At 44.0% G+C, this 23,538-nt stretch overlaps 3 protein-coding genes across 4 annotated transcripts in view; 2 read left to right on the top strand and 1 right to left on the bottom strand.

Moving 5' to 3' along the window:
• Positions 1–1,121, bottom strand: part of LOC140542319 (tetraspanin-15) — a 118,317-nt gene extending 117,196 nt beyond the window's left edge. Inside the window, exons 1-2 of the mRNA XM_072665254.1 lie at positions 1,041–1,121; positions 241–301 (exon numbers count right to left, since the gene is read on the bottom strand). The gene's annotated coding sequence lies outside the window, so the exon portion shown is untranslated. The remainder of the gene's footprint in view (positions 1–240; positions 302–1,040) is intronic.
• A 2,999-nt stretch (positions 1,122–4,120) lies between these two features.
• Positions 4,121–11,372, top strand: ncaph (non-SMC condensin I complex, subunit H). The gene is made up of 17 exons (XM_072664701.1): positions 4,121–4,338; positions 4,725–4,815; positions 4,924–5,013; positions 5,096–5,213; positions 5,756–5,907; positions 6,001–6,190; positions 6,307–6,386; positions 6,721–6,920; positions 7,134–7,279; positions 7,645–7,751; positions 7,983–8,102; positions 8,343–8,450; positions 9,009–9,143; positions 9,278–9,388; positions 9,499–9,575; positions 10,075–10,150; positions 10,926–11,372. The coding sequence occupies exons 1-17, from the start codon at positions 4,127–4,129 to the stop codon at positions 10,983–10,985; spliced, it is 2,073 nt and encodes a 690-aa protein (XP_072520802.1). The 5' UTR covers positions 4,121–4,126; the 3' UTR covers positions 10,986–11,372.
• Positions 11,373–13,728: 2,356 nt separating this feature from the next.
• vamp8 (vesicle-associated membrane protein 8 (endobrevin)) lies at positions 13,729–21,138 on the top strand. Of its 2 annotated transcripts, none has more exons than XM_072665092.1 (3): positions 13,729–13,920; positions 17,369–17,536; positions 18,512–21,138. In XM_072665092.1, exons 1-3 carry the CDS (start codon positions 13,894–13,896, stop codon positions 18,692–18,694), a joined length of 378 nt encoding a protein of 125 aa, XP_072521193.1. In that variant the 5' UTR covers positions 13,729–13,893; the 3' UTR covers positions 18,695–21,138. The 2 variants fall into 2 exon arrangements, with proteins under 2 accessions (XP_072521193.1, XP_072521194.1); XM_072665093.1 differs by lacking the exon at positions 13,729–13,920 and adding an exon at positions 15,764–15,829.
• Positions 21,139–23,538: the final 2,400 nt, after the last annotated feature.

Here is a 23,538-nt window from a genome sequence, read left to right as displayed (position 1 = left end):
GCTTAATAAACACTGATCAGCTGCAGGTTTCATTGCTGACAGTGTAATTAGACTGATTTAATTGAATGAAGTGCAGCGGATGTTGCATTAAAATCACTGTATTCAGTTCGGGAGAGTGTCTGAAAAGTGGTTTATGAGAATCTGTCGCTACTGATGTTTTTAGTCTGTGATTACATGTATTGTGATAAATGTTGTGTATCGCGAAAAAAGTCTTTAAATATCGTTATATAGTATTTTTACCTTAATCGCCCAGCCCTAGGTGGAGGGGGCAAATTCTGGAAGCAAACACACATCCCACCATCTGTAAAAAAAAAAAAAAAATGTAAAAAAGCTGAAGATGAAAAGAGGATGAGCTTCTACATGCAGGATAATGATCCTCAAAACACAAAACTCTCACAGTCCCCCGACCTAAACATGCACATCCAAAGAGCAGAGCAGCAAGACGGCCAGAGGACCTCACCGAACCGGAAGCCCTTTGCAGGAAGAATGGGAGATAATCCCTCAATGCTGCCTACAGAAAGGGTTTACAAGATGTGAAAGCCATGCAGGATACCCAGACTTTAGATTCAGGCCTTTTCATGTTTTTTTGCGATATTAAAATTCTGAGTTTTTAAAAAGGTTTTACCACCATCCGTGACCTCCACAGCAGCAAGCGAAGAACTCGGGAACCGAGCAAAGCGAGGATTTTAACGATGCACTTTTTGGAGCGCTGTGATGCTGCTGATGCTCCGGCAGTGGGGAGATAATTGGCTGCGGTTCGACATCCCTTATTAATTCCTGACCTTGCAAAGTGTTCTTTGGCATTCAACAATAAACTCCCACAGTCAAACTCGTCGTCCTCCCCGGCTACCATTGCGTATTTGAGCGTGTCTGAGGTAGAGACAGAGAGACAGAGAGACAGAGATCCGACCAGTACCTGAATGGGGTACGGATTCTTACGGATTCGCCACAAGGGAATGAGGGAATGACCTGAATACTGGACTTGGCTGAGGCCACCCCTCTACATGTCATCCCACTGCAGCATTTAAATGAGGCTTTACCTTGTTATGGGCTGGCGACCAGTCCAAGGGGGGGTTCCTGCGCTGTGCCCAATGATCCAGGTGCAGGCTCTGGACGCAGCGTGACCCTGGCCAGGAAGAAGCAGATAAGAAGATGGATGGATGGATGGATGGATGGTTGGGAATCATGTTCCTCAAGGCATGAAGTTTGGAATCACATTAGAGAGCAAAGTGTATACTTCTTTACTGCCACCTAGTGGCAAACAGTGAAGGTCTAAAAACGGGGTTCTTCAGTAAAGGCAATGGTTCTATGTGGAACCATCCATGACATCTCAAAAAGCATATGAATCCATGAACAGCTCACTGGTTAACCGGCCCTTCACATACAGTGCTTGAAAGAACCTCATGGTTTTATATGTAGCAGCAAAACCAAAACTATAAAGCACTAGTACACTCAAGGGTTCTAGGTCATACTATATCAAGCCTAGGTTACTAAGGAACTCCTGAAGAACTTAATTCTCCATCTATGAGGAGACACTTCAGCTGACAGAGAACCTAAGATATGAATTGGTATCAGTCAAGCGGTCCTTTGACTTGTTCTGGTTCTATCTAGAACCACAAGCAGGACAGTTATTTGACTTGTCACATATGTGGAACCCTTTTTGGTTCTTTACAGAGCCGTTTGACCAGGCAGACAACCTACTAAGGGGGTTCTTCATAGAACCACATAGCTAGCTAGCTACTAGAGGCTTCCCATCACAGAGATGAATGTCCACTGAGTTGGCATGGGTCTACAGAACCACTGTCTTCTCTAAAGAACCCATTAAATCTATTAATATTGATTAACCTTGTGCAGAGAGGAGGTGGCGCCGGCTGACCATTACAGTTTGAATCAGCTATTTAAATTAGCCTTAGTGTGAGCGAGACCAGCGACGATAGAGTCGACTCAGAAAGTGATTCTATGTGGAAGGAATCGGTTCCAAGAGTCGATTCCTCCTTTCCAGACTGCAAGACACATGGTAACTAGCTAGAAGATGTTAACATTCATTAAGTAAATGATGACTCACTTCTGCACATAAATGTTAGGTGCATTAATAAATACATAAATAAATAAATAAATAAATACATACATACACTGTTATGACAGATGCTATGAACCCGTGTTTAAATATGTGGCTTATTTGACCCTATCCAGGCATTCTGGAGCGCTACAACTACGTTCACGTTGATTTAGCAGATTAGCAGCTCCAGCTAAATCCAGTAAACACATCAACAACGTGAATATCGGAAAGATTTAGATTCGATTCTTGATTCCTGAGAATCATAGAATCGACTCTCTGTGGCATCGACTCCCACCACTGTGTTACATGGTAATGAGGATCTTTACAACCCTAGAAACTCACACGCAGTAATGGCTTAATTAATTAATTCGTTGAACTGGCTAATTTATATAATTGACATTAATCATATTAATTGAATTTTAATTTAAGAATAATAATCAAAAACTACAGAAATAACACAATAACAATATTATAATTGCGATTCAATTTTTTGAACGATTCCGATTCCACACAGCCGATTCATCATGAAATCTGGAGACGATGAACAACTTCAAATGTATGACAAAATTAAAAATATTTCAATATATAAGTGTATAGTATATTTTATTATTCTTTTAAATAATAATGAATAATAATTAATGATAATAAAAATATATTTGTATATTACGTTTATATAACGCATATAATCTAAACCCAAAACTACTACCTCCATTAAAACCGTGTTAGCTCGCGCAGTTCAGCGTCTCCACATAAACAATGCTGGTTATGAACGTTAATAACTTCATCCACACGCTGACCCGAGATCAGACTAAAGGCTCTACCTGCCTGACTGTCCGACACGTCCCATCCTGACACCTGATTCCAGATCAGCCTTCTTGGCGCGCTAAGCTCGGCTACGCAATGCCGTCACTGTCGACGTAGGACGCACGTAAACCGTTCGGCGCTAATTTTCAAACGGGAGCCGGAGAGCAGGAGGCGAAGAGGGGGGGGGACGTAAAGTTCATCTTACCGACATTTTTTAGTTATTTTATTTCTTTTTTATTCACTCCTACGGTTTCGGAGCGGTCACTGAGCTCTGTGGATCTCTGATTGCGCCATCGTGTGAAGTAAGTAGATGCGCTTTTGCTTTCCGCTTTTGAATTTGCTGCGGAGAAGTGATGGTTAAAGCCCGGCGGTGTTCCAATACGCGCTGTGTGCCCTGAGTAGCGTGCTGAGGGGGCCGCTGTCCTGCGCACTCGGTAGGCGCTTTAGGAAGAGCGCAAGGGTGTTAATTGGAACACTGTACTGGCTAGACTCGCTAGCTTGCTAGCTTAACTTTTATTTGAGAAAAAGAAAGTCTCCTAACTTTTACAACTTTGTGAACACGGGTTAAACACGGAGTTAATCGCAAGCTTGTTTAGCAGCGAAGCTTTAACTGTTTAAGTTGGTGGTTAATGTGGGTTTTGTGTCGCTGTAGCTAGTTTATTTGGGCTGGTACGGTAGCTATAGCTAACGCTGCTAACCGATAGCTAATGGAGAGAAACACACACTAAAGCAGAGATAATAATCAGTTATATCAACTTAATAAAAACATGGAGCAGAAATAGTTTACGAGCCCAATAGGAGTGAAAGGTAGGCTATAATGTCAAGTTAACACCAGTAACACTGCGATTATTAGCACTAGTTATTATTATTGGATTGCAGTGAAGCTTCTTATTGAGTTAAAGGTCTAAAGTACAAATGTACTTTAAAGTTTAAAGTATTGCCATTTAAACTCAAACTCAACCAAAATAATCTAAATATTTATTCAATAACTATGATTGTTAGTGATCAGTGATCTGATGTGCAATGGGTAATTGCAGAAAAACTGATGGTGATCAGAACCAGACACCACCATGACTGCAAGACAAATATAGCCATTTTTTTTTACTATCCTAAATCCAAACCCACCAGTGAACCTACATGTGTCTTCTGAGTTTTACATGGCAAGTTGATGGTAAAATAGAGGCTAGAGATTTCTTTGTGGGCTTTTTGTGGCTCTGAGTTACCAATCAGCTCATCTCTGTATTCCTTCAGCTCACAGGCGGTATGAGTGCAGTGAACACCCCGACGTCCCGGCCACGGCAGTGGTCTTCCCCGGCCCTCGGGCACAAAGCAGCCCTGTCTGCCAGCAGTACTCCGCTTCTTGGATCCATCCAGGGCAACGATGATGAACAGGAGCGACGTCAAAGACGCAAGTCCAAAGTTATCGACCTCCATGGTGCGGCCGATTCCTCCATCAACGAGGCTGGAACTTACAGGTAAACCTTCAAAGAAAAAGGGGGGGGGGGGGGGAAACAAGTGGTTTGGATAAACCAAGGGTTCGGTAGTAAACACACTGATGCTGTGTAGAACTGTGATATTGAGCATTTCCACACCATATCCCACCAGGTGGGACTGATGGATGGTGAATACTGGTATTGGCACTACAAAACACTAAGGGTTTTCTATTATCTAGAAAGCAGTTTAAAGTGCAGCTCTATTGAATAGACACTGAATAGATCAGATCCAGGCAAATCGGACGCTACCTAAAGTCAGTTTATTGAGCTTGTTTCTAATCTTTATTCCTGTCCTGTTAGCACTACTGTCCGTTTACTGTTACTGTAGTAATGTAAAATGTAATTGAAATGCTTATTTTTCATTACAGTAATGCAGGGACCCCTGCTGCTGTTCCCAAGCTGTCATCAGCCCAGATCTCTGAGCATTATTCCACTTGCATCAAGCTCTCCACGGAGAACGTAAGTGAGGACCAGAACACCTCTCGAAAATTCTCTCCGAGTTGCCCGTATACCTGTTGAGCTTGTTTACTAATATGAACACTTTCGTCTTTGTGTTTGTTTCTACAGAAAATTACCACGAAGAACGCGTTTGGCCTGCACCTCATCGATTACATGGCCGATATTCTCAAGCAGAAAGATTCAGAGCTCAACTTCAAGGTAGATTTTCAGGATTTGAAGCGTTCACCACATTAATGCCTACACTACACGGTTTTTGAACTGTGTGTGCGCGTCTTTTAAGGTGGCTGCAGGAACCCTGGATGCCAGCACTAAGATCTATGCTGTGAGGGTTGATGCAGTTCACGCTGATGCCTATAGAGTACTGGGAGGACTGGGCGCTGAGACCAAACCTAAAGAAGGTGAGAGAGCGTGGTTGGTTCTTTACATAATACCATGTAGTTACGTTTAGATCCAAGTTTCACAAAAACATTTGTAGTGTTAAGATCATCTTTCCTGATAGGTGGAGTTGTGTTGTGCCCCATGTCCAGTGGCCCATATCTCCATGCTCTACACCCCAGTGTTCAATAAACAGTCAATGTTATACACTTTTGATATATGATGGGTGGTCCTAATCTTGGGTAACATGGCAAATCCATCTGTATATTAAGATTTATGGTTTAAATAAATATTATTATTATTATTATTATTAAATAATGTCAGAAAAATTAAGATTAAAGTAGGCAATTGTAGCTGAACCCAAATAGATTCATGTGTGGTCTTGCCCTCTGCCTCCATCTGGTGAGTAAAAGGCCAGTGACTGATTCCATATTGAAAATTGGAACAGTATTAGTAATTTATCAAAAATTCCTCCAGCATTTATCAATGAGAGGCAGTCTTCTCTAACGCATTCAGTGATCTGTCTATATAAAGTCTTACCTTTTGTTCTTGTTGGATGCACCAGGTCAGGAGGCTGAAGACGAGGCCGAGGCAGCAGAGAGCGGACAGGGCGAACAGCCCGGTGCCAAGCAAGCCCCGAAGAAAAGGCCTCAGAAGAAGACAGTGGAGCAGAACCTGAGCAACATCAACCTGCTGGAGTCAGAGATGAAGTGTGAGGTGAAGGCAGAAGGTTTTCTAACTTGGTGCTTCTCAATGTTGTAGACATTTAAACATGGTATTAAACATACTCTACTACTGTTCTTTCTGCAGGTGGACCCCATGTTCCAGCGCATGGCTGCCTCTTTCGATGAGAACAGCACAGCAGGTGTGTTTCTGTCCGTGTTGTTCAGCGAAGACAGTCGCTGCGAGCTCCGCTTCCCCTCCCACATGACCCTGCTCCACTCCCGGCCACCCACCTCCCCGGAACCTGTTCAACACGCACCCGCCTCACCTTTCACAGGTACGGCCAATCGGTCCAGTGTAAAAATAAATAAATAAATAATAATGTGCTTAACATGTCGCACCAATTTTTTCAATTTTTTCTTTTTCAATTTTTCCTCTTCCCTAAATCTACAGCTAGCCTAAAAGCACTGGAGGAGAAGTCTATCTGCCCATCTCTGGTGGATTTCTCCTTCACCCAGTGGACACCTGACCAGGTAAAGCAGCATTTTTACTTCGTAGCCTTTTAAAGGCGAGTGACCAGAATTGCTTGCTTATGTGTTATGGGTTCTGACTGCCCAGAGAAATGACTTAAGATCTAGAGGAGCATCCTTTAAATTAGGCTTCTTGGGTAGATGAGCTATCTTGAGTTGGACATGTTCAGGCAGGTTATGTTCCCATTAAAGAAAATAAAAAAAACATGTTGTAGCCAGTAAAATCTGAGAGTAAATGTCAGGTGACCCTTGCTTCAAACAACTGAGAATTTCCTTCAGGCCTGCAGATCAGTATATTCTAGTAAGACTCAGGATGTGTGTGATTCTGTACCTGCAGAGCACTAACCTGAACCAAATGCTGGAGAAGATGAAGCAGGGTGAGCACGCCTTTGACGTCAATGCTGACATCGAGCCAGACGTAGACGAGGCTCCAGACTTTGAGGATTTTGACGCGGATGGAGATGAGATGGGGCAGGGAGACTGCGGGGAGGCATTTGATGAGCACAAAGAGGCCTGCGCTCGGAACTCTGAGAAACGGTAACTTTTTCAGTGCCCATTAACTTAGCCATGTTCTAGACATTTAGATATCTTTTTTTTTTTTTTTTAAACACAGCGGCAGTAGCTTTTACTCAGTGCTATCTATACGGTCGGGTTCAGAGTCAAGATAAGCTGTTTCAATCAGAGCTCCATTCCGTAGCCAGTTGCTTTCTCCATTCAGTCTTATCGTGATGTTCGACTGTCTCTCTGCAGGGGGGTCATACCGATAGGAGAAGCGGACATCACCACCATGTGCCTCCAGCTGTCCGATAAACCCAGAGAGTACTCCTACTTCAGCCCCCGCACCATGGCCACGTGGGTCGGCCCAGGCTACTGGCTCTTCAAGCCAACGCACAAACGTGAGTTCAAACACGAACACGGCTGCTAATAATACATGAGACAGTGAGGCTAGATTTGTAGGTCTATCAGATGGACCTTATGACATTAGCAACACACTGACTATAAACATGTGGCGGTTGAAGGAAGTTTATGGTGGATCAGAGATCAGAGACTTCATGCAGCCATTTTTTTTAGTTAGCACAGCCTAAGAACAGTGAACTATAGCTTGCCTCATTAATGAGCACTCATGTGGAGGAGGGAAATTGGAGAGAGCAGAAGCAAACAGGGAGCAGAGAAAAAACAGAGTAGAAATTTAGTAGAAAGAAGTTTCTAGTACCGATGGTCTTAAGGCCATATGTATAAATGTATGTCATGTGTCTTGTAGAGGATCACAAACCAGAGAAGGAACCCAAGAAGCGCGCACCCAAGAATCCCCTGGTGATCGACTTCAGCGAAGATATCCACTTTCACAATTACTTCCGTGTCACCAAAGTAAGGTCACATGCGCTGATTTGTGTGCCCTGATACAGCTGTATCTGATCTGAAATGAACAATAATTTAGGGGCCTGTATCTTATATTCCTACAACTCCGCTTTATCCATTATAATTTGTGTTACTGTGCATTTTAAGCACATTCATCATTTCTTTATTCCTTAACTGATGAAGGCTGAGTACTCTGATGTTAGGCAACGTCTGATTTAATTGCTGCATTGTTGTTTCCAGGCTGCGACCACCATCAGTAAATCCGCTCTGAACAGCAGCAACAAGAAAACCACCCTGCCGGCAGACTTTCAATATCCTCTCAGCAACCTGTCCCAGCTCAGCCTCAAGCCCTCCAACACGGTGACTCACTTAAAACATGCTCTGTAAACTCCCACAGTTATGCTAAGTAGCTGGCATCACCTAATTGGGGCCATAAGTATGTTGATTCCTCCCCCCCTCCCCCCCCTCCTTTTTTATACTATACTTTTGGCAGTATAGTATAATATTTGTTGGTATAATTAGATCATAATAAATTGATGTCTCTGGAACATCATTACAATATTCCACTGTTCTGACTGTGTTTGTCGTATTGTATTGCAGCTCAGCGCAGAAGGAAAGAAGAGGTTATCTGGTGAGCTTACAGAGGAAATCGGAGAGTACGACTACAACAACGCCAATGATACGGCCAACTTCTGCCCAGGGCTGCAGGTACACACACACACAAAGCTCGCTTGACAATCAATGGTACCTATTATGAGTTTTTAGGACTCCCAGCTGTGTTCAAAACCAGTCTACACTGGCCTGGCTGAAGGGCATTGAGGACTGGAATTGGTTTAGAAACCACTGTTCTGGCAGACCAATGTATCCACTGCTGCTTACAGGCATTTGTCTCTCTCTCTCTCTCTCTCTCTCTCGCGCTCTGTGCTACAAGGGATTCCTTAAAAACATTACAGAGCATTTTTCAAATAAAACAGTAGTATAGAATAGGACTGTATCGCCCCCTTCACTTTCTGTAGAGCATTGCAGTCTACATAATACATCACTATCGAGCCTTTAACAAATATTTTTACCCATAATTGTCATTGATCATCGCCCTAATTGAACGGTTGCTTCTGCTTTCAACTCAAGTCCACTAGACCTGTGTTCCACATTGAGACTTGTCTAGTCTGTGGTGGTGGGGGAACTGCAAATAATACTTCAGTAGAATAATAATAATAAATGCGTTGATCAAACATCGCACCCCTCCCCATCTCCCTGTACCTGCAGGCCGGGGACAGTGATGACGATGCCGAGGGCTTTGGTGGGCCAGATGATTCTCAGCCTGTGGTGGACAGACTGAACTTTGACGCGGACGGTGTCTCTACGTACGGAGAAGACTGCTTGGTCCCAGAGCCTCACAAAGTAGGTGTACACAAAGTGCAGTGTTAAACTGAGAGTATAAGAGCAAGGCTCCCCTGTGTGTGAAGTCTCTAAGTCTCTAAGAGTATTCTAGTACAAGCAGCTTACTGTTCTTATGGCCTTTGTCTCACTCCTAGGTGAATATCATTGAGATTAACTATGCCAAGACTGCCAAAAAGATGGACATGAAGAGGTTAAAGACGAGCATGTGGAGCCTCCTGACTGACAGCCCGGAAAAATCAGCTCCGGTATTTATTCATTATGGCTTTTTTTTTTTTTTTTTTTTTCTGCGCACAAAGTGCAGAGAGTGCAAAGCGCCATTATACAGCCAGTGTAATTTTTGCCCTTTATTTAAAAGGAGGTGGAAAGTGGGACGAGTCCAGAAGTCGCAGGAGAAAAGTCCTTCAGCCAATCTACCAAGACGCTTTTACAAAGGTATTCACCCCATGCTTTCATATTTCAGTGTACTTAACCATGTTACATACAATGCAAATGGGTGGAGGATGTTTTCATAAGGCTGTGGAATCCCCAATATAACAAAGCATCTCACAGTGCGCAGCAGCAGCAGCGTACTTACAATACTGGCATTGTCCTCATGCAGCCCTCCTGCTGCAAGTGCCCAGCTGCTCCTCAGGTTCAGCACCCAGGTGGTCAGTAAACCACCTCCTGTTGCTTCTTTCGAATTGTGCCATTTGATCTCCTCCAGGACTCCTGAGTAATAAAGAAAACTGTAGCACAGCTGAGACCTGAGCTTTATTCCCAGCAGCAGAGCTCAGCTGTGCACTGTGCTTTTACCAGACAGTACCTGTAGGGAGCTCATCCATCTTTTAACCACCGTAGCCTGTGTAGGAATGCGCCATAGCGCCAAACCCTGCCCTTACCTCGGGGTGACGATTCATCTGTTCATCTTTTTTCTTCTCTTTCTTTTTAAAAGGCTGCCCACCACCATGGCCAATAACCTGTCCGTGCCATTGGCTTTCGTGGCCCTTCTGCATCTGGCCAATGAAAAAGTGAGTGCTCCTTTCATTCCTACCCAACACTGCACCACTGTTGGCTGTAGAAAGACTGGCTCGACTGAAAATAACTAGATAACATAATAGATATTAATGCATTGGTCATTATTTATTTAAAGGAATGCATTTTTAAACTGAATCTCCTATCTGAGTGCACAGACTGTTTCTTCTGAGTGGGGAAAGAGCAGAAAGATCTGTCCGATCAAAACTATTAGAATTGAAGTTAGCGGGCAGATTGGAAATCCAGCTGAAACGGCCCACCCAGTGGCTTCTGTGAGATTTCCATCCTTTCCAGTCAATAGCTAATCAGTTATTCTACACACACTAATAGATGGAGAACATTTTCAGTGATGTGAATCCCACTTGCCTTATGAGAAATTCACATTACCAGTTCAGATAACCAATATCATCAAGCAATATATGATTTCTATATTCATATTATGGGTTTCAATATTATACTCCATTATTAAGACACCTAATTACCCAACAGCAATATGTCCCCCACCCACACGTTAGAAAATTGAGCCATTTTTATATATTTAATATAAATATATTTAGAAAATATCTGCCAGTGTTAAAGGCAGGGGTTTTTTTCTTTAAGTATGGCTGTGACTGAAATAGATCCCTACCCCCTGTATTGCCGGCATACTCAATACTTTCTTAAAATGTTAATAGGGAGCCAATTAGGTTTAGTGTTAAGCCACCTATTAGAACTGTGTTTTATATAGTTTTAATGTACCTCGCCTTCTGTTTTCTGCTCTCCCACCCACAGAACCTGGAACTTCAGAAAGTGGACGACATGTCAGACATCATCATCAAACAAGGCCACTGATAAGCCACTTCACTTTTATCTTCTTTTTAAAGCAATTTTACTTTTATTTTATAAATTGTACAGTATGATTTTTGCTACATGTAAACTGTCTTCTAGTCTGTAATATTCATTTTTCTCTATTTTTTTTAAGTTGAACTTTTAATGTGTTTTCTTGACCTGTGCTTCATGTAAACATGTGAAATAAAACATGGATTTTAGCATCATGATAAAATAGCAGATCTGATCAGTAGATTCTTCTCTCACTCACTCGAGGGGATGGACACAGCAATGAAATGTGAATATTAAATGGCTCGCGTGTTTTATCTTCCGGGCTGAGAAGAATGACGGGCTATCTTCTTTCTTTTCTTTTCTTTTTTTTTCATGTTTGCAGTCTTGTTCATTTAAACCTGTCCTTCCTTTTGTGTGTTCTTCATTAAAACTCTTCAACACTGTACTGTGAATATTAATTGTGCAAATTAGAGTCCAGTCGTTCCGTAGCTATGGAGGTGGCTCGTGGTCAATGGCAGCAAAGTCAATAAGCCCTCTTTTATAAAGCCTGGCATTAAAAAGTCCTCCAGTTTGATGCCGTTGGCACTCCAACATCAGTTCACCTTGCCAATCAAAAACAGAAAATGAATAATTATATCTGGTGAGAGCAGACTTGCACCCCCCCAGGCCCCTATCTTAGGCCCTATCAAGGCCTATGTTGCAATGCTTGATGCTTAGGTGCACCTTATTAACCACCTGAAATACTACTCCAACCACCCAGCGCTGCGAGAGCAGGAGCGCTACTGGTTGTGGGTGCGAAATTAAAATGATAAAAAGACAAACAGCCACTGCTAGCCTTTGTAGGAAGATCCAGTATGCCCGGTGAAGTACGCCTTTAAAAATCTGAGGCGGTGACCTAAAATAGATGGCGTTAGAGGGTGATGTCAGCGGGAGTGACCGTACGACTGCACCCTGAGGGCTGGGATAGGTGGAGATTTAGCGCCACAGAAAAAGGGCAAGCGAGGTTTTCTGTAACTGGCTGCAATCACAGGGCAGGTCTTGTACTCACATGGGCTACGCTCAGATTACCAGGCTGAAGTGATCAGATCTGGCAAATCCAGTCTCTTCCAATCAGATTCCAGTCACCTTCACATGTGGTTCTAGATCGGGTATCAGTGTGCACTTGTGTCTTATCCGCAAAGAGCCGGTGCGGTTCCTCAAAGCACCTAGCTTCAACAGTGTAGTACCACCCAGCAACACCTATATCTACCACCTGGGATTGTATAGCAACTGCCTAGCAACCACTTAGCACAATCACATCAATAACCTGGAAAACCTCACCAACTACCTAGATACCACAGCAACCACAAAAAAACACCTTAGCAGCAACAACTGAAATACCATAGCAACCACCTTAGCAAAACACCTGGTGCCCATATTGACCACCTGGAACACCTTATCAGCTCCCTGAAATTTTATATATATATATATTATATATATATATATATATATATATATATATATATATATATATATATATATATATATATGTGCAAATCCTAAAGCACCCATCTAGATACTTAGCAACTAAGACCATAGCAAACCTCTTAGCAACAACTTATCGCCTACTTGGCTACTCCTTAGCAACCACCTGAAATATCAGAGCAACCGCCATAGCAAACACCCTAGCAAATTCCTGGAGTACAATAGCAACCACCCGGAACACTGTCAACACTGTCAGCTACCTGAAATACCATAGCAACTACCAAGAAATATATATGCAGCACCAAAGCATCCCCTTAGATAACAAGCAACAACCATGGCAAAATCCTGGAATACCATAGCAACCACCATAGCAACTGCCTGAAATATCATAGCAACTGCCCGGAACACTGTCAGCTACCTGACATGCCATCGCAACCACCAAGAAATATATCAGCAACACCAATGCACCCAGTTAGATACTTAGCAAACACCTGGAACACCTTAGCAACCAGGCAAATCCTGGAATACCATAGCAACAACATGGTGCCTACGTGGCTACACCTCAGCAACCACCTGAAACATCAGAGCAACAGACATAAGCACCCTAGCAAATTCTTGGCGTACAACGGCAACCACCTGGAACACTGTCAACACTGTCAGCTACCTGAAATACCATAGCAACCACAAAGACATAAATCAGCAGCACCAACGCACCCCCTTAGATAACTAGCAACCACCCTGGAAACATCCTGGAATACCTTAGCAACTACCTTAGCCACAACATACCATAGCAACAACATGATGCCTACTTGGCTACACCTCAGCAACCACCTGAAATATCATAGCAACTGCCATAGCAAACACCCTAGCAAATCCACCTGGAACACTGTCAACACTGTCAGCTACCTGAAATACCATAGCAACCACAAAGACATAAATCAGCAGCACCAAGGCACCTAGTTAGACACTTAGCCAACCCCTGAAACACCTTAGCAACCACCCTTGCAAAATCCTGAAACACCATAGCAAACACCTTAGCAACAACACAGCACCCACCTAGCAACTTCTTAGCAACCATCTGAAATACCACAGCAACCATCAAGTACACACAGTACACACTTAGTCTCCTAGCAACTTTTTTTTTTTTTTACGACATGTCTTTCCTTAATCCAGAACCCCCCACACAGGTCATACCTGACAAACAGGTAGGAGGGAACCTCCGCCACAGCGCCCCCAGCAGGCGGCCGTCGGTAGTGCAAGAGCCTCTTCAGGAATTCAAGCGGAGGGGGAAGAGACCAACAGCGGAGAGAAGAAGGAGGAAGTAAACGACAGGAGCAGCGACGGCAACCTTCCTTAAACCATCTCAAACTACCGTCAAATCTGAGCAACTACGGACGATTTCTGCCCCGTTTAATGCCGTGTTGTGCGGGAGGGAAGCAGCGTGTAGACTGAAGCCATGGGAGTCGGGGACCCGAACAACATGGTAGGAACCAGGGGAACTAATTAGCTACTTCTTAGCTAGCTAACTAAGTAAGTTTGGAGGGGGTTAATGGCGTGTTTTTTGAAAAAATGAAGCTGTTTATAGAGTAAACAGCAGGTTTGTGGGGGAAACGTTGAGGCCGGGAGGTGCAGGTTGTTCCGAAAAGTTCCTGTTGTGGCTTTCTTGGTGTGTTTTCTGCTCGGGGTGTAATGACAGCTTTATCGGAGAGCTCTGTTTGCCCAGGTGGATTGAGCATCTGAGGCTGTGTGTGATTAGAGCTGTGTGGATTACAGCAGGCCCGCCTTCGTGGTTCCAACTTCGCCCGGAGTTGCAATTGTCCGTTCCACCTTAAATGGTGCAGCAGTTACATTCGGGCGCCTCAGGCGCCCGAATGTAACTGCTGCACCATTTAAGGTGGAACGGACAATTGCAACACAAACTGCCGAATACGAAGCCAAATTCAGTCTAGTATGTACAAAAAGTACTAAAAACAACCATAAACACTTAAAACTCACCTAATTCGTAATTTCTTGCTTAAAAAAAAAAGTTTAAAAAAAAGTGCTGACCGGTTAACAACTACTCACCGGCCGTTGGTCCTCAAGTGGTAGCTAGCTAGCCAGCCAGCTCGCTCGTCCACAAGATACCCGTATGTTAAACTCGTTTCTTAACGTCTAATTTATTTGTTATTATTATTTATATATATTTTTATTTTATTTTATTTTACGTTAAATTGTTTTCAACGATGTCTAATTTAAATATTAACAGGGTCATTTTTTAATATATATAATATAAAAAAAAAATATCACACCACATGTCGTTGCATAGCGACCACCTACCTGGGCTACTTTGGAAGCTAGCTATAACGATCACCTGGGATAGCAGAGCAACCACCTGAAATACCGTAGCAACCGCATAGCAACATTATCATTATCAGCTGTCAGTTTATAACGATGTCGTCTTTGGTTATTGTAAATAATGGGTGCGTTTGCTTTGTGTGTTCAAATATTCGCTTGTTAAGGCGTTGCTAGGTGGTTTCTATGGTGCTTGGAAGGTGGTTGTGACTGTATCTGCAGTGGTTGATTGGTGGTTGCTGTAATACTTCAGATGGATCCTGTGGTGTGTTATTATCATCATTGTATTATCATAATAGTGATTTTAAGACTAATCATGTTAATAATGTTAACACATCATAGGAACCACCAGGAATATCACAGCAACACCAAAGCCACCGCTGTGGATACCCTAACAACCACACAGAAACCGTCTATCAACAACATATAAGCAATAACCTAACAGTGCCTTTACAACCCATTTGAAGGGCCTTAGCAGTCAGGAGGAATACCATAGCAGCTCAACACCCTAGCAACCTCCAGGAATGTCATAGCAACAGCCTAGCAACTGCCGTTTTCTTCAGTTTTTCTACATTTATAACTTTATGTATCGCAAATATCGGATTTTGGCGTCGGCCCACAATTCCCATATCGGTGCACCCTTAGTGTATTGTTATTGATTGATTTATTTTTATTATGTATATTAACACGTCCTGTGCCGTGAAAATGATGCGTTATTTTTTTTTGCTGTATCACCCGCCCAGCTTCCTGTCCTTCCACCCGTTCTCGCCATGCCTCTCTCTGGTGCTCTCAGACAGAATACCCTGCATTGTTCCCTTCAGGACTTCAGGCCCTCAGTGCTATCAGATGTTATGCGATAGCCTAATGGTGCACAAACGCACACACACACACACACTCGGATGCCGGAGGTACGGGATACGTGGTGACGTTCTTGGTTTCCTGGTAACCTTCTTTTGTTTATGAAGGCTGAAACTCTCCAGGGTGTCGGAGCCACTCGTTCACCCGCCGTCATGTTCTCTCCCAGCGCTTACATGGAGAATCCTTATGCTGCTGCTCAGACGGTAAATATCCAGGCCTTGTTCTCGAGCTGCTGCGTGTCCGAGAGCTCTGCTCTACACCCACCTCAGCAGGTAGTCTCCACTGAGGTTTCTGGGCCATGCTGATCAAAGACGACGACGGCGGCGGCGGCGCTGTTGTTGACCCGGGACGTGGGGCGTGTTTGTTGTGCGCTGACTGAAATAAGCGGGTGTGAAGTCCTCACCGCCTGAAAGTGTTGCAGCACGTTCGTCAGTCACTGACACTCAAGTGTTAGCGCTTCTACCAGACGGATGCATTTACTCTTACTAACTGTGCCCCAGTAGCATACGCTCTTCAAAACAGTGGGTTCTTCGAGGGTAATTTAGCATGTGCAGAAGCAGCACTCTGGTGCCTGGGGGGCTTTGCTGGCATCGTTGGCTTTGATGGAAGACCTCTGTGTCTGGGTCTCTGCCTCCACAGCTGAGTCAAAGTGCTTGGGTGGTTGGAATGACGGTCATTGATATCGCTGTGAATGACGCCTCCTTTTTCAGTATCTCCTAGGTATCTCCAGCTCCAGATTTTTTTGACCCATTGTAAAAAGTTAAGAACCGTCTACTCTGGACATGTGGTTCTCCATGGCAGGAGAAAGCAGGGATGCCTCGATAATGGGAATGATAGACCGTTGGCGATATCTGTTGATGCTTTAGTATTTATGAATGTATGAATATAGAGGGTTCAGCCTGGACTGCTGGACTGCTTTTTGAATGAGAAACAATACAGAGGAACCAATCAGAATAGAGCGCAGTCATAGTTTTTAATTATTATTATTATTCCCATTTCTTGTTGCCCTGAATAAGGGTGCATTTACAGCATTTCCCCTAGGAAGGTTGGCCTGCTGCCGCTGATAATAAAAATACAAAAAAGTATACATATATAGTGGCCAGTGATCGGACCCACAAGGTAGGCGTTTCTAATAAAGTGGCAGTTAGCAGAAGTATAAGGAAAGAGTTTCTGACAGGAGGAAAAAAATCAAGCAGTTGGTGATAATGCAACAAAAGGAGCTGATGTCATGATGGGGTGAGGTCCAATCAGCAGCAGATGTTCAGTTCAGATCTGCAGGAGCAGCCTTTCTGGTTTCCGCTGTTGTCTGAAAGCTCCACTCGTGGTTACGTCAGGTGTGGGTAGTCTGCGCAGGACAGGACGGCTATTTCTGGCCTGGGACAAACTTCCTCATGTATGAGTGATGTGAGGAATGTGCCATTCCCAGCTTTACACCACACAGTTCAAAAACAATTCCTGTGTGTGTGTGTGCTGTCAGTCAAATTCTTACAGCAGTGCTCCTCCAAGATCTAGTAGAAAGCCTTCCCTGGACCGCAGAGACAATTACTCCAACAAAAGCAGGATAAACTCGACTAAGCAGATGTCCCAATACTTTTGTCCATATAGTGTAGGTGTTTCTAATGGAGTGGCGAGTGAGTAAAAGCACAAGGTTGGTGTATCTAATAAAGTGGTCAGTGAGTGTGTTCTCATAATACTCAGTGAAAATCATCATCATCATCATCATCATCATGTCTGTCTTGTAGGAGCAGGGGGCGGCGGCAGCTTCTGTGGAGGAAGCGGACCGGGTCAAGACCCTGCAGTCCCAGGTGGATGGCGTTAAGGACATCATGACCCAGAACGTGGATCGGATCCTGGCCCGTGGCGAGCGGCTGGACGATCTGATGGACAAGTCTAGGGACCTGCAGACTGGGGTGAGGGTTCCTCGGAATAAACCACAATAATAATCGTGCCTGTGTTCCAAACACGAGCTGCAGGCTTTGTTTTCACAGCTCTGAATGTATATCTTTCAGAATAGCAGGAAATGTTTTATGGGCCTTCCTTATTGTAAGTCTAATCAAACCAACCTTAGGCAAACACTGCAAAAAATCCTGGTTTAGTTTGGAGTTTGTCTGTTTCCGCCTGTTAGTTTCATTCCTTTTGTTTTATTGTCTGACTGTTTATTTTTTTTATTATTATTATTTTTTTATCAAGTGCAAAAATGAGTGTGATTGCAGCTCAGCGGTGATGGGATGCCAAAACCTTAGCCCACAAGATGGTTGGTCCAAAACCTCATCTAATTTGTTTGACTTCTCGATCTGTGTCCACAACCTTTGGCCCGAAATGTGGGGTTTTAAACTTTAGCCCAAAAGATGGGTTGGTCCAAAAGCTCAGCCAGAATGTTAGGGTACATAAAATGTGGCGTGCCAAAACCTTAGCAGCAAAAGCTCATCCAATACATCTGGCTAATAGAACTGTGTCCACAAACTTTTGGTCAAAACGTTGGGCGCTAAAACTTTAGCCCAAAAGCTCATCTAATATGTTTGACTAATAGATCTGGTTCCACAAACATTTGGCCCGAAATGTGGGGTGCCAAAACCTTTGCCCAAATGCGCATCCGATACATTTGGCTAATGGAGCTCTGTCCATAAACTTTGGGCTTAATTATGAGTGCCAAAACTTTACCCTTCAAGATCGTGGGTCCACAATCCCATCCAATACGTCTGGCTAACAGAGCAGTGTCCGCAAACTTTTGGTCGTCAGAGCTCAGTCCCGTCACCCTTGAAGTTACAGTCGGGCTGAAGCTGTGTGTGTGTGTGTGTGTGTGTGTGTGTGTGTGTGTGTGTGTGTGTGTGTGTGTGTGTGTGTGTGCGCCACAAACGAAAGTAAGCTCCGGTTTCTTCCTGCAGGCGCAGAACTTCAAGCACACGTCTCAGAAGGTGGCTCGCGCGTTCTGGTGTAAGAACGTGAAGCTCATCATGGTGATCGTGGTGGTTGTCGTCGTCATCCTGCTGATCATCATCCTGCTGGCCACCGGAGTGATTCCGACCAGTGCCCCCGCGCCCACACCTCCCAAACCACCCACCAAGTGATTGGATTGAGAAGCACGTTAGAAGCAATGGTTCGGCCAAAAAAAAAAAACAAACAAAAAAAAAAAGGCTTAATTTACACGATTTCCCACTTGGACCACATGTGGCCACCTGGTGGTCAGTCAGGTTTTCGCTTCTTTAGTTGTACACTGGAGCTGCACGGCTAATTTATTGCAAATAGCGTGTCCCAAACTGCAGGCCTAAACCACCACACGCTCTCCTCAGACCGTGTGGAGGTGTTCATGTGGTTTCTGACACTGTATGGCTAGAATCCAGTAGGAAAGCACACATTAGCCAACAGTAGCACAGCGCATGAACACCTGAGCACGTCTAGACGCGGTTTCGGGCACACGTGTGGTGATTTAGGCAAGCTTTAGGTTAGCTTTAAGCTGCTATTGCTTGTTAGTATTAGCGACACGATCAACTAGACATTGGGGATAAGGGAACTACTGTAATTCTGTGTTTTTGGCCAAACCGTTGCATACATACACACAAATGCAAGCCTATAGATGTCCTATATGTCCACAGAGGCCGTCCTCCTCCCGGAGCGCCACAGGATCCGCAGGTTTTTGTGCCAGTCCCTCGTAGACGCACCTACCTCAACTTTATTTTTTTGAATTCTTATTATTATAAAAAACACTGGGTAGCCTCTGAATGTTACAGGTGTGTTTGATCAGGGGGGGAAACGAAATTCTGCACGTGTGTGGCGCTGCTGGAGGAGCGATGCTTGCCCCTGAAGTTTAAACTACATGAATTGACCATTGACTACAAAAACAAACAAACAAACAAAAAAGTCTAGGCGACTCTCTACGTCCTTCGGAATTGCTTCCTAATGGCACCAAAGGTCATCAAGAGCTCGTTTTTACGTGCCGTACGCTTGGCCTCCTCATGCTAGCCCCTAGTGCGTAGCGCGTTGTTGCGTATATACTAGACTTTCTGGGCCCTAAAGCATCTTGCGGTGGTACGAGTGATGCTCGCTTAACCATGTAAGACTCATCTTTGAGCTTAGATGCTTTAGGGGACCCCAGCCCCCTATTTACGGTTATAGTGATAGCATATAGAAATGTTGGGATTTTAGGATATATACCTAAAGAAGTTGTTACATATTGAGGAAATGTAGAGAAATGGACCTTTAACCTTTAAAGGGATTGTAGGCCAGCATTAGCGCTAATCGTTAGGATTTCAAGATCGTTGCTAGATGCTAGGTGGGGTTTTTTTTTTGTTTTTTTGAGGGGGGGGCGCTTTTACAATTTGGGAGGTTAGCTGTTGCTTCTATGTGGATTCAGTTCCCACCTAACTTTTAAACTGTGGAGAGCTTTCCTCTGTGTGGGTTTCAGATCGTTTCCTAGCTCCACAGAGGCGAGGTGTGATGCTATCTCTGCACGCTAGCTGGTGATGTGTACAGCGGATGTATGCAGTCCTCAGTGGGTTCGTATGTATGTGTGAACCGAACGGTCGCACGGTTTGACGGGCTCCATTTCTGTTTTTCTCTCGCTGTTGGAGTGTGCCGCGTGCCGCGGTGACCCCTGGAAAGGCGCTGTAGTTAGGTTAAAACCAACATGAACAATACTGCAATATTGCACTTTGACTCCGTACGTTCCTGCTGTGCTGTGGGCTGAAGCTTATTTTATCAAGCTTGTTGTTGTGTGAGTTTCCAGCCACTGGTGTCACCTTTCCTTTTTTTATTAAATGCTATGAAGGAAACTCCCCTGACCTCTTTTACATTCCTCGTCTGGGAAAGGTTTTTTCACACCTCCTTCGCTTTAAACCGCTCAGTCTAGAGCACATTGTTATGCCGATGATGATGATGATGGTGATGATGGTAATGATTTGGTGATCGTAGTATTGAAATGTCATCAAGCGGAGCTGTAAAACCGGGCCTAATCACGGCCCATGCCCGGCTCTGCTTGGACATGTGGAGAGGTCGAGGCTCGCTGGCTTTTGTAAATAGCCTAAAAGGTCTGATCTGTCTGATCTCTCGGGATCTGTCTTTTCAGCGAAACCGCATGCTGTAGGCTCCATTACTCTCTGAATGTTACATGTCGAGGTTTATTTATTGTTTTATTCCCCGTTCCCAGCAGTTTTAGGTGTCTCCTTGTTACAAATCATGATGGAAATCACATGTCGGATCATTTTCAGATATCTTTTGCCTAGAGTCTTTGGGCTCATGCGGCTTTTGCGGCGTGGGTCTGTCTCCGAAACCAGTGAGGGCTGTGCTAGGATCTGCAGGTGTTTCCAACCATGCGGCCACACCACCTGATTTCACTAATTTGGTTTCGGTTTTCCTTCTCGTTATTTTATTTAGTCTGGTGCTGCACGCTGGGACGAAAGACACTTGTAGATGATTACCACAACCTTGGATGGGAATCTAGAACTATGTCCATAAACTCTGAAAGCCTTCAATTTGAAATGATGTTTTTAAAATAAACAGCTAATATATGATTAAAGCTTGACTTGAGTGTTTTTTCCTCCCACATGCTCATATATATATATATATATATATATATATATATATATATATATATATATATATATATATATATATATATATGCAGAAGTACGGTCTTCACTTATGTAAAGTGAAGTGGGGGTCCCAAATCGGGCAGAAGTTAGCTAGCTAGCTGGCCAGCAAGGTAGCCACGCTCGCTAGTAAGGTAGCTCACGTTAACGTGAGGTAAAACGTTTAGACTTTTAAAGTTTAGACTTTAACAATCACTGGCTAAGATGGCTAATGTGGAGGCGTAGCGGATCTCATGCCTGATCCTAACGCGCTAGCTAGCTAAATGCGCTAACTAAGCTTAATACACAGTGCAGTATTCCCTTAGCCTCAGCGGTTAGCGCTAGACTTCACAATGACATATTTCCATGTTTTTCCTTTACTTGACGTTCTCCAAAATTGTGGAAATACTTCATATAGCTAATCATTGGGAATTCCTGCTATAGGACTGCTACAGGCTAACAAGCATAAAGAAGCTAGCATTAGCATTTAAAATGGGCCCCACCTTAAAAACTAACAACCAAAAAACCCTTGTAAGACCTCAGAAATTCGAAGTCTACAGACTTCTTCAGCACTGTATACAAGTCTGCGCGTTTACAACAGATTTGAGTTGTCTTCTGAGGGAAAAGCTTGCGCTAGCTAACATGGGGGCCGATAATTTGCCACGTCCTTCCCAGCTTTGTTTGTCTATCATTAATATATGACACCACACCAGCACAACCTAGCCAACTTGGGTAACTTGCGAGCTAGCTGGCTGCATTGACCAAAGCTGAGGCTAATGTTGGTCGCCTAGCTTGCCCGCTACGCGAGTTGGCTAGCTGAAGTGTGGGTGAGGTAGTTTCCATCAAGCAAATCCTACTGATGAGTTTTCCAAATGTTGGCACTGGCCTGTGTTTGCCACGAGAGGGAGACACACACATGCATTCACCATGCTCTCCCAGTGGTTCCGTATGATGTCCAAAAGTTTGTAGACACCTACTCGTCCGATGGTTCTTCTGGTAATAAGGGATTTGCCCCATACGTTTGCTGCAGTAGCCATTTATATCCTTCAAGCGAAAGCGAAAGCGAGAGCATCAGTGAGGTCGGGTACTGATGAGACATCGGGCAGAGCTCCGTTACTTTACGGACCACAGACCAACACCGGGGGGGCTTTGTAGCCCTCGAGCCCATGCCTGGCATTAGGCCTGGTGACCTAATGATCATGTGCCATTCTAGTGGGAGGTTATTGATCGTGGTATTCTGTGATAAGGCATTGCTCATCTGAGCGCAGTGGCGTACGGGAATACAAGCACAGAAGCATGCAGTCCACTGAAAAGACCTGCAGTGTCAGAGGTCAAAAGGCTGAGTTAGCGTAGGCCGCTGTGACCAGGGTGGGTGAATATGCCATTGTCTCACTGCAGTGATTCACAGTAGTAAGTCGCTGCTGCGAGTAATCGCTACGAACCTCGGTGGCCTTTGGAAACTTGCATGAAACTTGCATGCGCTCCGCCTGTCTTCATGTTTTGTTTATTTCATTTCTTCTTTGTCTTTTTTTTTTTTTTTCCTTTTTCATGTGGTTTCGACATCTTCCTGTGCTCTGCTTTCGACACCCCAGCAAGGGTGTTTTCGACTTTCACTTTGACAGGCATGAGCCCATGATGGAAAACACCATTGTTTTCTGCGTTTAACAAATGCCCACGTGCCACTTATGTTAGACAATTAAGGACAGTCCAGGACATTAAATACATGCTGACGTAACACGGCCCACGTTTTTCTGTTCTCTGCTTTTCTCGGGTTTGTGCACCAAAACAGTCCGAATTTCATTCACAACCCATATGCCATAGTATAAAACGGGGCTTTGAGCTCTGTTCCGATTGGCTGCCTCGTTCAAAAAGTAGGCCAGGCTGAAGCACAGCGCCTTTGTCTGGCTCCATTCACCACCACTGTGAACAATTCTGTGACAGGGCAAGTTTCTCTAGAACGGAGCGTTTTTCAACATAACCTACTCGGGATGACCCGGTTTCCGTCTTAACCATTTAGTAATTTAGGAATTCCCGTCCAATGGCTCACTGGCAAATGGGAATACCAAGCCAGGCCTTAAGCACAACAATTCAGCTCAAATCAGGCTCACTCTGATGTTTCCCTGGTTGTGTATTAATCCAAGTCTTGGTCTAACTTGGAAGGTGACTAATGTTTCAGAAAAATCCCCTTCATTAAGTTGGAGCCTAATCATTAGTGTTGCAGCTCTCCAGGGCTTTGCTTCATCTACTGGTTCACTGGTTCTAATGGACTTCGTAGTAGTGCTAAGTAATCAGATATACCGATGATGTTGTTTTAGTTATATATTTAACAGATGAGCATTATTTTCATC

The sequence above is a fragment of the Salminus brasiliensis genome, chromosome 20 (genome assembly GCF_030463535.1).
Source record: "Salminus brasiliensis chromosome 20, fSalBra1.hap2, whole genome shotgun sequence".
Lineage (NCBI taxonomy): Eukaryota > Metazoa > Chordata > Actinopteri > Characiformes > Bryconidae > Salminus > Salminus brasiliensis.
Note: the sequence above shows the minus strand (reverse complement) of the source record. Positions and strands in the feature narration are given on the sequence as shown.

Bases quoted from the DNA above. Each gene is read 5' to 3' on its own strand.
- ncaph (XM_072664701.1), top strand. From the start codon at position 4,127: ATGAGTGCAGTGAACACCCCGACGTCCCGGCCACGGCAGTGGTCTTCC. The intron at 5,214-5,755 runs GTGAGAGAGCGT...TGGATGCACCAG, and splicing joins TGAGACCAAACCTAAAGAAG to GTCAGGAGGCTGAAGACGAG. The intron at 7,752-7,982 runs GTAAGGTCACAT...TGTTGTTTCCAG, and splicing joins ATTACTTCCGTGTCACCAAA to GCTGCGACCACCATCAGTAA.
- vamp8 (XM_072665093.1), top strand. From the start codon at position 15,779: ATGTTCTCTCCCAGCGCTTACATGGAGAATCCTTATGCTGCTGCTCAG. The intron at 15,830-17,368 runs GTAAATATCCAG...TCTGTCTTGTAG, and splicing joins CTTATGCTGCTGCTCAGACG to GAGCAGGGGGCGGCGGCAGC. The intron at 17,537-18,511 runs GTGAGGGTTCCT...TTCTTCCTGCAG, and splicing joins CTAGGGACCTGCAGACTGGG to GCGCAGAACTTCAAGCACAC.